Below are 15,831 nucleotides of genomic sequence, written 5' to 3' on the forward strand. Positions count from 1 at the left end.
ATTTGGGTGGGTGAATACTTTTGGAAATACAGTGTATAAGTAAAGTCATATCTAGTGAAAGAATTTATAAACAACTACATTGTTCTTTTGTATTTGGGAACAAACACCAATCAGGCGTAACACTCTGACCACCTCCTCGTTTCTCCACTCACTGTCCACTTTATCAGCTCCACTGACCGTATAGCTGCACTCTGTAGTTCTACAGTTACAGACTGTAGTCCATCTGTTTCTCTGATACTCTGTTACCCTGTTCTTCAGTGGTCAGGACCCCCATGGACCCTCACAGAGCAGGTACTATTTGGGTGGTGGGTCATTCTCAGCACTGCAGTAACACTGACGTGGTGGTGGTGTGTTAGTGTGTGTTGCGCTGGTCTGAGTGGATCAGACACAGCAGCTCTGCTGGAGTTTTTCTTCGGCCTTCCTTCTTTCTTTTTTTATTTTGTTTAAATAGAGTACTGTACCCGTCACTCCTCTACAAAGGTGTGACAAAGCACTTCTGTTTGCCCTGGCCTTAAGTAATGGAGTCCACAGGCGTCACATTGGACCTAGTCAGCCTGAGGGCCTCTGGGAATTGAAGTTTCCTGAACGTGTGGCGCCCTCGCTGCTGTCGCCCTCTGCTGGCAGCCGGCTGCGCAGGCTGGGCCCTCACATGTATAAGCAGTCTTGGTGGGGAAACGCAGTTGAATTGTGTTTCAGGTAAAGTGGAACAGACAATGACATCCAGCGCTGCTTAGATATCTGTGAACATCTATCAGCATCTGTATAGTCAGTTTCTGTGACTCGGTTCTTTGGTTTTTGGATCATGTTGGTCTAAAATAAAACACTATAGCTCTAAATCAGGGGTGTCAAACTCAACCAGTAAAAGGGCCGTATTAAAAATCTCTCATCAGATCTGTGGACCAGAGAAAAAAACAGTTTTTATTCAGTCTATAATTAATGTGCTTTAAGCCCAACTGGCCATTGTTAACTCAAAACATGCAAAAGTTTCAACAGACACTTGTAGTAGACCTTGCAGTGGTACATGGACAATATTCTAAACGTAAACGTCCCCAGTAGCTCGGCCTTTTGAACCCGCCTGTTTGCTTCAACTGGACCCATGGAATCTTTTCTTTGCTGCAGGTTCGTTAAGACTTGGGCTCAGTTTCCGAGCCGCTGAGCTGACGGTCAGCGTTTACGTTGGTTGAGCTGCAGCTGAAATGCATTTTGGTGGCATGTCTGGTGTGGAATTGCACAGAATTGTGTAGAACTGAGGTGTAACTGCTCTCCCATAGATTGTTGTTGGGGTAGGAGAGTCGGCGCACATTGCATTGCAGTGCATGCTGGGGGCTGTAGTGCAGCGCATTGTGAAATGGGAAATTTATATATACTTTGGTTGGCCAGGCCTGATCCTTGTGTTTGACGCATGGGCTCTAAAACGATAGCAGTGATCAACAGTGAAGCAGAACCATCGCAAGAGAACGACTCTAAACCTAAAAAAGAGAATTAAAACCAAAATATTCATGACTGAATATTCATGAGCACAAAGTTAAAGACACTCTTAAGAAAGAAGGTTCTTCATGGGTTCTTTAGTAAAGACATAGAACCCTGAACATTCAAAGAACCACGTGCATGCTTCAATGGTTCTCTGCATGGTGAAACAGTTGGTCAGATCGATGGAGAATGTGCTGTAAATGGTTCTATGTAGCGCCAAACATGGGTGTGCTACACTACAGCAGATGTTCTATAGAGCCATTTCAAGCATGCAAATGGTTCTCTGAGAATTCATGGTTCTATATCCTTACTAAAGAACCCAGGAAGAACCAGCTTGGTGTAGCGGTTCCCTTTATTCACTGAGTTAAAGTAAAAATATCGGCGTTAAAGCGGTCTGAAAAGCCGAAACCCACCAAAACTGCTCAGTAAAGCAGGCGGCTCCTGCGTCATCTCTGGGTGTTGCTATCTTTGCGGGTGTTGTGAGAAGTTCTGCAGCTAAATGTGTTTCCTGGAACCGAGAGGAACGCTCTGTCAGGAAGTGCAGTCTGAGTGTCACACACTGAGATAATAATGGCAGACAAGCTTCCCGTCAGAGCCCTGGAGCTCGACCTGGCCTTCCTGAAGTCCAGAAGAGGTTTACTGAAGATATCAGAGATGGTGAGCAGATGTCTGACTTTCAGCTTAAAGGCTTGATGGAGAACAGCAGAGCGTCCGGCCGAGTTACTGACTGCGTTCTAATAACACAGAAAGGAGAAGTAGCAAAGCAGAAAAGCTCAAACACGATCGAGTCGGTAGATCAGAGCTAGAGTATGACCTGAACGTGGACGGCTCCATTTCACAGATGATGTTTAGACAAATAACAGCAGATCTGAATCCACAAATGATCTCACCAGCATGTCTTTGAGCAATGACTGCGTTTGTTTACCAACAGCTTCCTTTTTCTTCGCATAAAATTGCAATAGAATGCAATTAGCATATATAAATATGCACTAGAATCAAAGTTGCATGTATAAAACTTTAGTAAAATGAAATTATCATATATAAAATTGCATTAGAATGAAATTATATAAAATGGCAGTAGAATGAAAATTGCATGTATAATGCTATAGTAAAATGAAATTATCATGTATAAAATTGCAAAAGAATGCAATTAGAATATATACAAGTGTAATAAAATAAAGTTATTATACATAAAATTGCAAAAGAATGCAATTAATGAACAACCCCAGAAAGATCTGGGAAGGCATGGAAAATGCAAATTAAAAAATAAAGCAATGATTTCTAGAATTTACTTCATTTTTCATTGCAGACAAAATGAACAACTTAATTTCATTTGTAAACATACGTCCATTTCTGCCATTCAGGCCTGCGGCGCGTTTACAAATCTCTGTTTTCAGCTTTAACTTTAATTCTATCATCCCAACTTCAAATGCGTGTCTATAAAACTGTCGCTAAACTAAAAGCTCTAAACTGAAAGCAGCTTCTGACGCTTTACCTCTGTTTCCTCATCAGGTGGTTCTTTTTGTGGCATTTGTGTGTTTTGCGGTGGCTGCCAGGCCCCCATATATCGCCGCCACATGTGTGGAGTTTATCGTCACCCTTGCTCTCGTTCTGCTGTACCTGCTGAAGCTCAACAAAACCATCACCTTCTTCTTCTGGCCTCTCATCGTACGTCACTCACTCATCTACACATAGAAGCGTTTAGGCCCTCTGAGAACATTAGAAGGATTTATCTGAATGTGTGAGATTAACTAGTGTGTGAAAATACTCAAGCTAAAAGCACAACCATCTCCAAAAAAGTCAGGACGCTGTTAAACATGCAAAGAAAAACAAAATGCAATGATGTGCAAATCATGTAAACCCTATATTTCAATGAAAATGCTTTAAAGACAAATCAAGTGAAACTGAAACTGAGAAATTTTATTGTTTTTTTTTTTAAATTGAAACCTTATGTGAAGCAAAAAGTGAAAACATTTCACTGTCAGAGCTGCAGCAGCGTCTCCTCAGTTCACAAACACTGACAGAGCTGTTAAAGAAGAGGAGATGAAGCTCAGCGGTAAACAGACCCCGTCCCAACTTTTTTGGAACATGTTGCTGGCATCAAATTCAAAACGGGCGAATATTTAAAAAAAAAAAAAAACAATAAAAATTCTCTGTTTCAACATTTGATTTGTTGTCTTTGTACAGTTTTCAATGAAACACAGGGTTTAAATGATTTGCACCTCATTCATTTTTGCGTTTATTTAAATTTACACAGCGTCCCAACTTTTATTTATTTATTTATTTTTTAGAAATGGGCTTGTATTATATTGAAAGTGTGTCAAAATATTGTTCTTCTATTTTTAGATACACTAACCCTATAACAAAAGAGTACAAGTTAGTTTACATAGGAGCAAAAACAATTAATATGATAAATAAACAGTATAATTTGTCTGTTGATGTTTGGATCCTGTATAATTGACTTTAACTGTAACGTTTTCTCAGAATGCCTGCTTACAGGAGTCGAGGTGGTGGAGATAATAACTCTTCTTTTTTTTATAGGATGTGTTCAACTCGGTCTTTGCAGCGACCTTCATCTTAATAATAAGCATCATGGCTTTGTCCACTTACACAGTGCAGGGCACTTTAGCTGGAGGGGTAAGTGAGCAGCTGCTTCACTCAGAAAGGCCTTAGTTAGACGGAAGAAAAGTAAACATGTTAATCTCGTTCTTCCAGATAAACAGTGAACATGTACTGACTTCACCCTTTGAATGATGATTCACTGACCAATAAATGACCGATATATTTCACCATAATGCTCTAGATGTAAACTGAATGGGCCTAATCTTGGGTATCGATTCCATAATGATTCCCCTGACCAATCACAAGGCTGCGTCTCTAGCCCCGCCCCCACACAGAACAGCGTTAGAATTAGAGAAGCCAGCATAACCAAAAGCTTAGTGAACTAGCCACACCGGTCTGTAGCTGCCTGTCGCCCGTCCACTCGTTTGTCCGTGCATGAACATTGTTTGTCCGTTCCTTCATAATAATGTGGCTTCGTCCGTCCGTCTGCTCGTCGGTTGATCCAGGACCTTTTTCATCCAGTCAGCATCACATGAAGCCTGGATAATGATGTTAGTTCTGTATGAGAGGCGGAGCTATCTAGAAGTGTTGGACAGATAGCTGTCAATCAAATTGCTCATTAGCCACACCCACGCGGTTCTCAGACCAGCAGTTTTTAAACCATGCTTGTATTTTTTCATTCAATCTTTGTGTTTAATATAACACTCAACTTTAGTATCATACAAGCTAAATATTTTTATTGGGAGTTTAAATGTTAAAATTCAATGTCACTCCCCTGTACACACACCTTACATCTGAGCCATCTGGTCACTAGTGCTTAACGACCCAGCGTCCAGTTTACCCGAACCCTAAACTACATATTATACAACAGTGAGTTCCGGCCGCGTGAGCTGATTGGTTGAAAAGCGTTCTAACTGCTGTTATTTCACCAGAACATCAAGGGTTTATTCACAAACACCATATCACTCCGCTGAGACGCTGTTGCCAAGCAACGACTCTGACAGCTGTAGGAGACGCTCGAGCCATTTGGACGTTTTCACTTCTCACTTTGCCACAAACAGAACGGGACGCTGTTAAGATCAGATTTGACCGACAGCCGATTTGGTCCGACTCTGAAGACGAGACGACACTAAATTCCCAAACTGTCGTCACCACTGAGCAGCTTTTCAGTCGGCAGCTGTGACAGAAGAACAGCTGAACAACCTGGAATCAGCCAGAAATGAACCCAACACCATTCGCCAAACTAAACGGGCTGTAAGAAGCTTTACAGACCGGCTGGAACAAAACAACATTAATACTGATCTGGAGAAACTGACCAAACTGAGCTGAACCTGATATTGGGTCAGTTTTACGGCTCAGTCTGATTTGGTCCGACTCTGAAGATCAGACCCGTCTGGCGAATGGTGTTGGGTTCATTTCTGGCTGATTCCAGGTTGTTCAGCTGTTCTTCTGTCACAGCTGCCGACTGAAAAGCTGCTCAGTGGAGACGACAGTTTGGGAATTTAGTGTAAGGAGCTGGAGAACGAACTGCCGGCTGAGCAGCGAGTGGGCGGAGCTCGTTACTCTGACGTAGCAACGAGCTGCTCGTTAAGGAGCTCTAATTAGGAGGAAGGAGCTGAACATTAAAACATATTAAAGCCGCGTTCACGGCCAGTTTATTCATTTCTTACTGTATTTATTTACCTGCTGTATTAAAGCAGTAGAGCACTCGAGGAGGGAGTTATCACCAATAACATCACGGCTGAGATGATCTACGGACACCAGATCACAGCCGGGATGATATTCCACCATAACACACTCCCTCTCAGGTTCTACTGCTTAAATAAGGCAAGTTTATTTGTAAAGTACATCTTATACATAAATGTAATTCAAAATAATGCTAATCTTTTATTTTATTACATAAGAGCAATAATAACACAAAGAAACAAAAAGTTCTAGAGTGAACAAAATAACGACAGATAACTAAAAGGAAGTACAAAGTACATCAAAGCACAATAATAACAGAAAAAGGAAATTAAAGATAAAGAGTTTGTGTTATTAAAATTAGTTTATTAAAGGTAGTGATAAAATGCAGTATGATAAAAGTCTGTAAGCCAAGGTTTGACTATTCTCTCGGAAATGAATATACATACGCATATATTAATATTAATATATAATAATATTAATATACAAACCGGATTCCAAAAAAGTTGGGACACTAAACAAATTGTGAATAAAAACTGGATGCAATGATGTGGAGATGGCAAATGTCAATATTTTATTCAGAATAAAACACAAATCACAGATCAAAGGTTTAAACTGAGAGAATGTATCAATTTAAGGGAAAAATATGTTGTTTCAAAATTTCATGGCGTCAACAAATCCCAAAAAAGTTGGGACAAGGCCATTTTCACCACGGTGTGGCATCCCCCCCTTCTTCTTACAACACTCAACAGACGTCTGGGGACAGAGGAGACCAGTTTCTCAAGTTTAGAAATAGGAATGCTCTCCCATTCAAGTCTAATACAGGCCTCTAACTGTTCAGTCGTCTTGGGCCTTCTTTGTCGCACCTTCCTCTTTATGATGCGCCAAATGTTCTCTATAGGTGAAAGATCTGGACTGCAGTCTGGCTGTTTCAGTACCCGGATCCTTCTCCTACGTAGCCGTGATGCTGTGATTGCTGCAGAATGTGGTCTGGCATTATCTTGTTGAAAAATGCAGGGTCTTCCCTGAAAGCGACGACGTCTAGATGGGAGCATATGTGGTTCTAGAACCTGAACATAGTTCTCTGCATTAATGGTGCCTTTCCAGACATGCAAGCTGCCCATGCCACAAGCACTCATGCAACCCGATACCATCAGTGATGCAGGATTCTGAACGGAGCGTTGGTAACAACTTGGGTTCTCCTTGTCCTCTCTGGTCCGGATGACATGGCGTCCCAGTGTTCCATAAAGAACTTCACATCGTGACTCATCTGACCACAGAACAGTCGTCCAGCTTGCCACACTCCATTGTAAATGACCCCTGGCCCAGTGCAAACGTCTGAGCTTGTGGAGCTTAGAAATGGCTTCCTCTTTGCCCTGTAGAGTTTCAGCTGGCAGTGGCGGATGGCACGGTGGATTGTGTTCACTGACAATGCTTTCTGGAAGTATTCCTGAGCCCATTCTGTTATTTCCTTGACAGTGGCATTCCTGTTTGAGGTGCAGTGACGTTTAAGGGCCCGGAGATCACGAGCATCCAGTAGAGTTTTACGGCCTTGACCCTTACGCACAGCGATTGTTCCAGATTCTCTGAATCTTTTGATGACGTTATGCACGGTTGATGATGATAATTTAAAAGTCTTTGCTATTTTACGCTGGGTAACACCGTTCTAGTATTGCTGCACTGTCTTTCTGCGCAACAATGGTGGAATTGGAGATCCTCTTACCATCTTGGCTTCTGAGAGACACTGACACTCTGAGAAGCTCTTTTTATACCCAATCATTTTGTCAATTGAGCTAATTAGTGTTAATTGGTCTTCCAGCTGTTCGTTATATGCTCAATTTCCTTTTTCCAGCCACTTATTGCTACTTGTCCCAACTTTTTTGGGATTTGTTGACACTGTGAAATTTTGATTCAACATATTTTTCCTTTAAAATGTTACATTTACTCAGATTAAACTTTTGATCTTTCATCTATGTTCTATTACCAATAAAATATTGACATTTGACATCTCCACATCATTGCATTCAGTTTTTATTCACAATTTGTTTAGTGTCCCAACTTTTTTGGAATCCGGTTTGTATTTATATTCCTGTTAACACTCAGGTTCCATGTTTCAGGAGAAGCAGGTGTCGACAGACACGTCACGTACGGCTATAAAACTGTTAAGCAGTTATTTAGTTGATAAGCTAAGTAGAAAAGAGGTTCTTTAGGGGTTCTTTAGTAAAGACAATGGTTCTGCATAGAACAGGAACATGAATGTGCTGTAGATGATTCTTTGTAGAACCTTTTTGAAAAGGGTTCTATACAGCACCAAAAAGGGGTTGCTATTGTTATGACATAAAGCTTGTTAGAACAAAAGAACCTTTTCGGTGCTGTATAGAACCCTTCTGTATAGAACCAACCATGCTCCCAGTCTGAGGTGCAGTTGTTCAGATAAAGCTAGAAGATGGTAAGAAGATGGTATGAGTATCACAGGGTGTGTGTGGTGACTGTAGTTCTTTGCGTTTGTGCAGATAGCGAGTCTTGTGGCTGTGGTGTTGTGGTTTGTGGACGGATTTCACCTCTTCAAGAAAATCACCTTCAACCAGCCGAGAGGAGCAACCTAAACAGGAGCGACTGCCGCCGCCTTCGGGCCTTCGGGCCTTCGGGCCTTTGGTTTAACCCTCTGATCTCTCTCTCTATGTCTTCATCTCCTCTTAAACTCTCCTCTAAAGGTTCTTCATAGAACAGGATCCTCATCTGTTTCATATCTAAACGCTTCGTTTTCTTCATCACTACTTTCCAAACCCGCTGCAGCAGCTTCAGCAGCTGGAAACTCTCTGAGTCTACGATGTGGACTGAATGAAGGATGAAAGGTTTCCGGCGTGACGGTCAGTCCTTAGTGATCTCCTGAGTGTCCGTCGGTCAGTTTCACACAGAATGTAGCCGGACACACGAATCCACAAGCTCCACACGGTGAGAGGCAGATGACGTGTATCTCAGCCCCTCTTCACAGGCTCATAACTCCGGATGTGAGTCTCGTAGGATCTCGTGATGAGATGGAATCAAAAGTGCGGTTCTACAGATTCAGGAAGGGTGTGAACTGGATTTCTGAGCTGGATCATCACAAAGACACACACAGATATAGAGACAGGGAATTTGACACGAGTTTGTGGATCCCAAAGGGTTAAAGCAATAGTTTGGCCAGAAGGCAAATTTAAATATTTTGCCCCAAATGTCGTCATGTTTGGTGTCTATTCATATCAAACTGGGGCGACGCTGCAATATAGCTGAGAACAGAAGCTTATAGCCACCATATAGACCTACTGTTATCCAGAAACAGTTATTTGTAAAAATGACATTAAAATGTCTGAGATTTTAAAACGTTAATAGCAAATTTACTTCAATTTTACCTCAAACGCAGTCGACACACCTTACATCTATTCCGACTGTTCACTGGGGCCAAGCCTTCGATTTGTTATACACCTACTTGGAGGATAAAGCCGGACGCTGAGCTACATAGTGAGGCAAGACGAGTTTATTTGTGAAGTACATTTCATACACAAAGGCCAATTAAAATAAAAGAAAAGAACATTGAAAAGAAAAGTAAAATAATAAGACAAATTACGAAATACATAAAAGCAAAATGATGCCATAATAAGGAGAATAAAGACAAAGTGGGCCAAGTTTTATTAAAATTAGTTTATTAAAATGACCGTACACAAATGACCCCTGATAATCACGTCCAGCCAGGACTCGTATTTATTAGATGCACGTGTGCTGATTGTGTGGATTATTGATTAATAATGCAAGCCTGTATGGAATCAATGTTGAGAGGCTGTGTTTGTTTATGTATTTTATATACAGCTGTGGCCTCATGAATGTATTAATTTCCGTGTTTGATGACACGTTTCAGTTTCGTCTCTCATCTGTCGCATCAAACTATAAATAAAGCTGCTGATATTCAAACAGGGGCTTAATGTTTACTTTACTTATGTCTGATTGAGGTTTCCCTCGCTGTAGTAAGGTCATTAGTAATGATTCATATAGGGCTGGATATACATTTATAACATATTTTCACCTCCGTATGATGATCCTGTAGCGCTGTCTAAAATATTTTTATAGTATTTTGTAGTAAACAACATTTTAAATTTTCATCACTCACTTTGATGTGGTATGCAAACACTACACTGGTCACTATACAGTCCGCGCAGCCCATATATGGTCACTAAGCAGTAGAAATGGCCTGTTTTGTATTTCGCTGCTGTCGGAACAAAAGCTTGTATCTCCAAAATACTAACTTTACAGGAGAAGGAAAAAACCTACTTTACTTTTAATGTAAGTCAATGGAACCAGAGTTTTTTCCGTGTCATTTTGGGCTGTTTCGTTTGGTCCATTCATCATTAAATTCATGTACAGTGTAAAGAACAAGTAGCAGAGCACTTCGCTTATTTTGGGTGGACTACTGAATGGTAGGAGGTGTTTATGTTGCTTATATAAAATATTATTCCAGCTTTAAAAATGTAAAAATTATTTCACAAAACCTGGAATGGAAGGAGGGATGGAGGGGTGGAGGGAAGGAAGGAGGGATAGGTGGAGGGGCGGAGGGATGGAGGGGTCGGGGGGTGGAGGGAAGGAAGGAGGGATGGAGGGGCGGAGGGATGGAGGAACTGGGGGGTGGAGGGACGGAGGGGTGGAGGGATGGAAGGAGGGATAGGTGTAGGGGTGGAGGGATGGAGGTGTGGGGGGGTGGAGGGATGGAGGGGCGGAGGGATGGAGGAACTGGGGGGTGGAGGGACGGAGGGGTGGAGGGATGGAAGGAGGGATAGGTGTAGGGGTGGAGGGGTGGAGGAGTGGGGGGGTGGAGGGATGGAGGGGCGGAGGGATGGAGGAACTGGGGGGTGGAGGGATGGAAGGAGGGATAGGTGGAGGGGTGGAGGGATGGAGGCTTTCTTTATTCCTTTTTTCTCAGAAAAGCAGATGTTAGTGAGCGCAGGGCTGCGTTTCCGGCCTCTGTGTGTGTTTCCGTTTCCAGTGCGAGCTGAAAGCGATGCTGCACATCAGCTCAAAGTGATGGTCATTCCGGATCTTTTCACCGAGTCACTGAGTCGGGTCAGAAGAGTCGACTCATTCGGCTTCCAAACGGTTCTTTGATTGAGTAATATTAGCGTTGTCAGTTATTTCAAACGTTGCTTTTTGCTAATAATTTTTAAAATATTGAAGCTGGAACGATCATATTTTACACAACCGACATAAACGACTCTGCTACAAACCAACAGCTGAACTTCGTCTTTAGCTCCTACCATTCAGTACAAGTCCACCCAAAGTCAGTGAAGTGCTCTGCTCCACTTTAGCCCATGGGTGGGTTCACAGTAACAGACGGAGGGTCAGTTTAACGCCTGCTAGAAAAGTCTGATCAATCAGTGCAAACAGAGTTCAGTCAGTTGAATTCTGTTTTCCAGCTGTGCCGTATTATATATGATCATCTAGAAGACAGACAGACAGATCAGCTGATAGACATCAGATTATATAAGACTGACTGACTCTGTGAGTCAGTGTCAGATTTATTTTAGTCCCGTGAATAAAAACATCAGTAAAATATGAACATTGTTCCTGAAGAACTGCAGCTTTACCAGCTGATAATGTCAGTTTCATTAATAAACTTAATAAACCAGAAAACTCGGACTCTCGGTCTGATTCTCACTCGGACTCTCGGTCTGACTCTCACTCGGACTGTCGGTCTGACTCTCACTCGGACTGTCGGTCTGACTCTCACTCGGACTCTCAGTCTGACTCTCACTCGGACTCTCACTTGGACTCTCGGTCTGACTCTCACTCGACTCTCGGTCTGACTCTCACTCGGACTGTCGGTCTGACTCTCACTCGGACTGTCGGTCTGACTCTCACTCGGACTCTCGGTCTGACTCTCACTCGGACTGTCGGTCTGACTCTCACACGGACTGTCGGTCTGACTCTCACTCGGACTGTCGGTCTGACTCTCACACGGACTGTCGGTCTGACTCTCACACGGACTGTCGGTCTGACTCTCACACGGACTGTCGGTCTGACTCTCACTCGGACTGTCGGTCTGACTCTCACACGGACTGTCGGTCTGACTCTCACTCGGACTGTCGGTCTGACTCTCACACGGACTGTCGGTCTGACTCTCACACGGACTGTCGGTCTGACTCTCACTCGGACTGTCGGTCTGACTCTCACACGGACTGTCGGTCTGACTCTCACTCGGACTGTCGGTCTGACTCTCACTCGACTCTCGGTCTGACTCTCACTCGGACTCTCGGTCTGATTCTCACTCGGACTCTCGGTCTGATTCTCACTCGGACTCTCGGTCTGACTCTCACTCGACTCTCGGTCTGACTCTCACTCGACTCTCGGTCTGACTCTCACACGGACTGTCGGTCTGACTCTCACTCGGACTGTCGGTCTGACTCTCACACGGACTGTCGGTCTGATTCTCACTCGGACTCTCGGTCTGACTCTCACTCGACTCTCGGTCTGAATCACTCGGACTGTCGGTCTGACTCTCACTAGGACTCTCGGTCTGACTCTCACTCGGACTGTCGGTCTGACTCTCACTCGGACTCTCAGTCTGACTCTCACTCGGACTCTCACTCAGACTCTCACTCGGACTCTCACTTGGACTCGGTCTGACTCTCACTCGACTCTCGGTCTGACTCTCACTCGACTCTCAGTCTGACTCTCACACGGACTGTCGGTCTGACTCTCACTCGGACTGTCGGTCTGACTCTCACATGGACTGTCGGTCTGATTCTCACTCTGACTCTCGGCCTGACTCTCACTCGACTCTCGGTCTGACTCTCACTCGACTCTCGGTCTGACTCTCACTCGGACTGTCGGTCTGACTCTCACTCGGACTCTCGGTCTGACTCTCACCCGGACTGTCGGTCTGACTCTCACTCGGACTCTCAGTCTGACTCTCACTCTGACTCTCACTCGGACTCTCACTTGGACTCTCGGTCTGACTCTCACTCGGACTCTCTCCGCACCGCCGGGTCAGTTCTTACACAACGTTACAGCTCAGACTCCTTCAGTCCACAATGAATGGGTTGATATAGAGCGTTTGAGCAAAATCATAGTTTATAAAAACTGAAACATTTTTAATGCTAACCAATCAGCTCTCAGTAGCAGTAACTCTAACCAATCAGCTTTCAGTAGCAGTAACACTAACCAATCAGCTCTCAGTAGCAGTAACTCTAACCAATCAGCTCTCAGTAGCAGTAACACTGACCAATCAGCTCTCAGTAGCAGTAACACTAACCAATCAGCTCTTAGTAGCAGTAACTAACCAATCAGCTCTCAGTAGCAGTAACACTGACCAATCAGCTCTCAGTAGCAGTAACACTAACCAATCAGCTCTCAGTAGCAGTAACTCTAACCAATCAGCTCTCAGTAGCAGTAACACTGACCAATCAGCTCTCAGTAGCAGTAACTCTAACCAATCAGCTCTCAGTAGCAGTAACTCTAACCAATCAGCTCTCAGTAGCATTAACTCTAACCAATCAGCTCTCAGTAGCAGTAACACTAACCAATCAGCTCTCAGTAGCAGTAACGCTAACCAATCAGCTCTCAGTAGCAGTAACACTGACCAATCAGCTCTCAGTAGCAGTAACACTAACCAATCAGCTCTCAGTAGCAGTAACTCTAACCAATCAGCTCTCAGTAGCAGTAACACTGACCAATCAGCTCTCAGTAGCAGTAACTCTAACCAATCAGCTCTCAGTAGCAGTAACTCTAACCAATCAGCTCTCAGTAGCAGTAACGCTAACCAATCAGCTCTCAGTAACAGTAACTCTAACCAATCAGCTCTCAGTAGCATTAACTCTAACCAATCAGCTCTCAGTAGCAGTAACACTAACCAATCAGCTCTCAGTAGCAATAACACTAACCAATCAGCTCTCAGTAGCAGTAACACTAACCAATCAGCTCTCAGTAGCAGTAACTCTAACCAATCAGCTCTCAGTAGCAGTAACTCTAACCAATCAGGTCTCAGTCGCAGTAACACTAACCAATCAGCTCTCAGTAGCAGTAACACTAACCAATCAGCTCTCAGTAGCAGTAACACTAACCAATCAGCTCTCAGTAGCAGTAACACTAACCAATCAGCTCTCAGTAGCAGTAACGCTAACCAATCAGCTCTCAGTAGCAGTAACGCTAACCAATCAGCTCTCAGTAGCAGTAACGCTAACCAATCAGCTCTCAGTAGCAGTAACGCTAACCAATCAGCTCTCAGTAGCAGTAACACTAACCAATCAGCTCTCAGTAGCAGTAACTCTAACCAATCAGCTCTCAGTAGCAATAACACTAACCAATCAGCTCTCAGTAGCAGTAACACTAACCAATCAGCTCTCAGTAGCAGTAACTCTAACCAATCAGCTCTCAGTAGCAGTAACTCTAACCAATCAGGTCTCAGTCGCAGTAACACTAACCAATCAGCTCTCAGTAGCAGTAACACTAACCAATCAGCTCTCAGTAGCAGTAACACTAACCAATCAGCTCTCAGTAGCAGTAACGCTAACCAATCAGCTCTCAGTAGCAGTAACGCTAACCAATCAGCTCTCAGTAGCAGTAACGCTAACCAATCAGCTCTCAGTAGCAGTAACGCTAACCAATCAGCTCTCAGTAGCAGTAACTCTAACCAATCAGCTCTCAGTAGCAGTAACGCTAACCAATCAGCTCTCAGTAGCAGTAACGCTAACCAATCAGGTCTCAGTAGCAGTAACTCTAACCAATCAGGTCTCAGTCGCAGTAACGCTAACCAATCAGCTCTCAGTAGCAGTAACGCTAACCAATCAGCTCTCAGTAGCAGTAACGCTAACCAATCAGCTCTCAGTAGCAGTAACTCTAACCAATCAGGTCTCAGTAGCAGTAACACTAACCAATCAGCTCTCAGTAGCAGTAACACTAACCAATCAGCTCTCAGTAGCAGTAGCACTAACCAATCAGCTCTCAGTAGCAGTAACACTAACCAATCAGCTCTCAGTAGCAGTAACTCTAACCAATCAGCTCTCAGTAGCAGTAACTCTAACCAATCAGCTCTCAGTAGCAGTAACACTAACCAACCAGCTCTCAGTAACAGTAACTCTAACCAATCAGCTCTCAGTAACAGTAACTCTAACCAATCAGCTCTCAGTAACAGTAACTCTAACCAATCAGGTCTCAGTAGCAGTAACACTAACCAATCAGCTCTCAGTAACAGTAACTCTAACCAATCAGGTCTCAGTAGCAGTAACACTAACCAATCAGCTCTCAGTAGCAGTAACACTAACCAATCAGCTCTCAGTAGCAGTAACACTAACCAATCAGCTCTCAGTAGCAGTAACACTAACCAATCAGCTCTCAGTAGCAGTAACTCTAACCAATCAGCTCTCAGTAGCAGTAACTCTAACCAATCAGCTCTCAGTAGCAGTAACACTAACCAATCAGCTCTCAGTAGCAGTAACTCTAACCAATCAGCTCTCAGTAGCAGTAACTCTAACCAATCAGCTCTCAGTAGCAGTAACGCTAACCAATCAGCTCTCAGTAGCAGTAACACTAACCAATCAGCTCTCAGTAGCAGTAACACTGACCAATCAGCTCTCAGTAGCAGTAACACTGACCAATCAGCTCTCAGTAGCAGTAACGCTAACCAATCAGCTCTCAGTAGCAGTAACTCTAACCAATCAGCTCTCAGTAACAGTAACACTAACCAATCAGCTCTCAGTAGCAGTAACACTAACCAATCAGCTCTCAGTAGCAGTAACGCTAACCAATCAGCTCTCAGTAGCAGTAACTCTAACCAATCAGCTCTCAGTAGCAGTAACGCTAACCAATCAGCTCTCAGTAGCAGTAACGCTAACCAATCAGCTCTCAGTAGCAGTAACTCTAACCAATCAGCTCTCAGTAGCAGTAACACTAACCAATCAGCTCTCAGTAGCAGTAACTCTAGCCAATCAGCTCTCAGTAGCAGTAACGCTAACCAATCAGCTCTCAGTAGCAGTAACACTAACCAATCAGCTCTCAGTAGCAGTAACGCTAACCAATCAGCTCTCAGTAGCAGTAACGCTAACCAATCAGCTCTCAGTAGCAGTAACACTAACCAATCAGCTCTCAGTAGCA

General features: G+C 43.6%; 1 protein-coding gene across 1 annotated transcript; it reads left to right on the forward strand.

Annotated features, from left to right (window-relative positions):
• Positions 1-1,958: 1,958 nt before the first annotated feature.
• LOC108415901 (chemokine-like factor) lies at positions 1,959-8,499 on the forward strand. Its single transcript, XM_017688953.2, has 4 exons — positions 1,959-2,127; positions 2,983-3,138; positions 4,012-4,107; positions 8,229-8,499. The coding sequence occupies exons 1-4, from the start codon at positions 2,041-2,043 to the stop codon at positions 8,319-8,321; spliced, it is 432 nt and encodes a 143-aa protein (XP_017544442.1). The 5' UTR covers positions 1,959-2,040; the 3' UTR covers positions 8,322-8,499.
• The last annotated feature ends 7,332 nt before the right edge of the window (positions 8,500-15,831 follow it).

Source organism: Pygocentrus nattereri, chromosome 25 (assembly GCF_015220715.1).
Source record: "Pygocentrus nattereri isolate fPygNat1 chromosome 25, fPygNat1.pri, whole genome shotgun sequence".
Classification (NCBI taxonomy): domain Eukaryota; kingdom Metazoa; phylum Chordata; class Actinopteri; order Characiformes; family Serrasalmidae; genus Pygocentrus; species Pygocentrus nattereri.

Bases quoted from the DNA above. Each gene is read 5' to 3' on its own strand.
- LOC108415901 (XM_017688953.2), top strand. From the start codon at position 2,041: ATGGCAGACAAGCTTCCCGTCAGAGCCCTGGAGCTCGACCTGGCCTTC. The intron at 2,128-2,982 runs GTGAGCAGATGT...TTTCCTCATCAG, and splicing joins TACTGAAGATATCAGAGATG to GTGGTTCTTTTTGTGGCATT. The intron at 4,108-8,228 runs GTAAGTGAGCAG...GCGTTTGTGCAG, and splicing joins AGGGCACTTTAGCTGGAGGG to ATAGCGAGTCTTGTGGCTGT.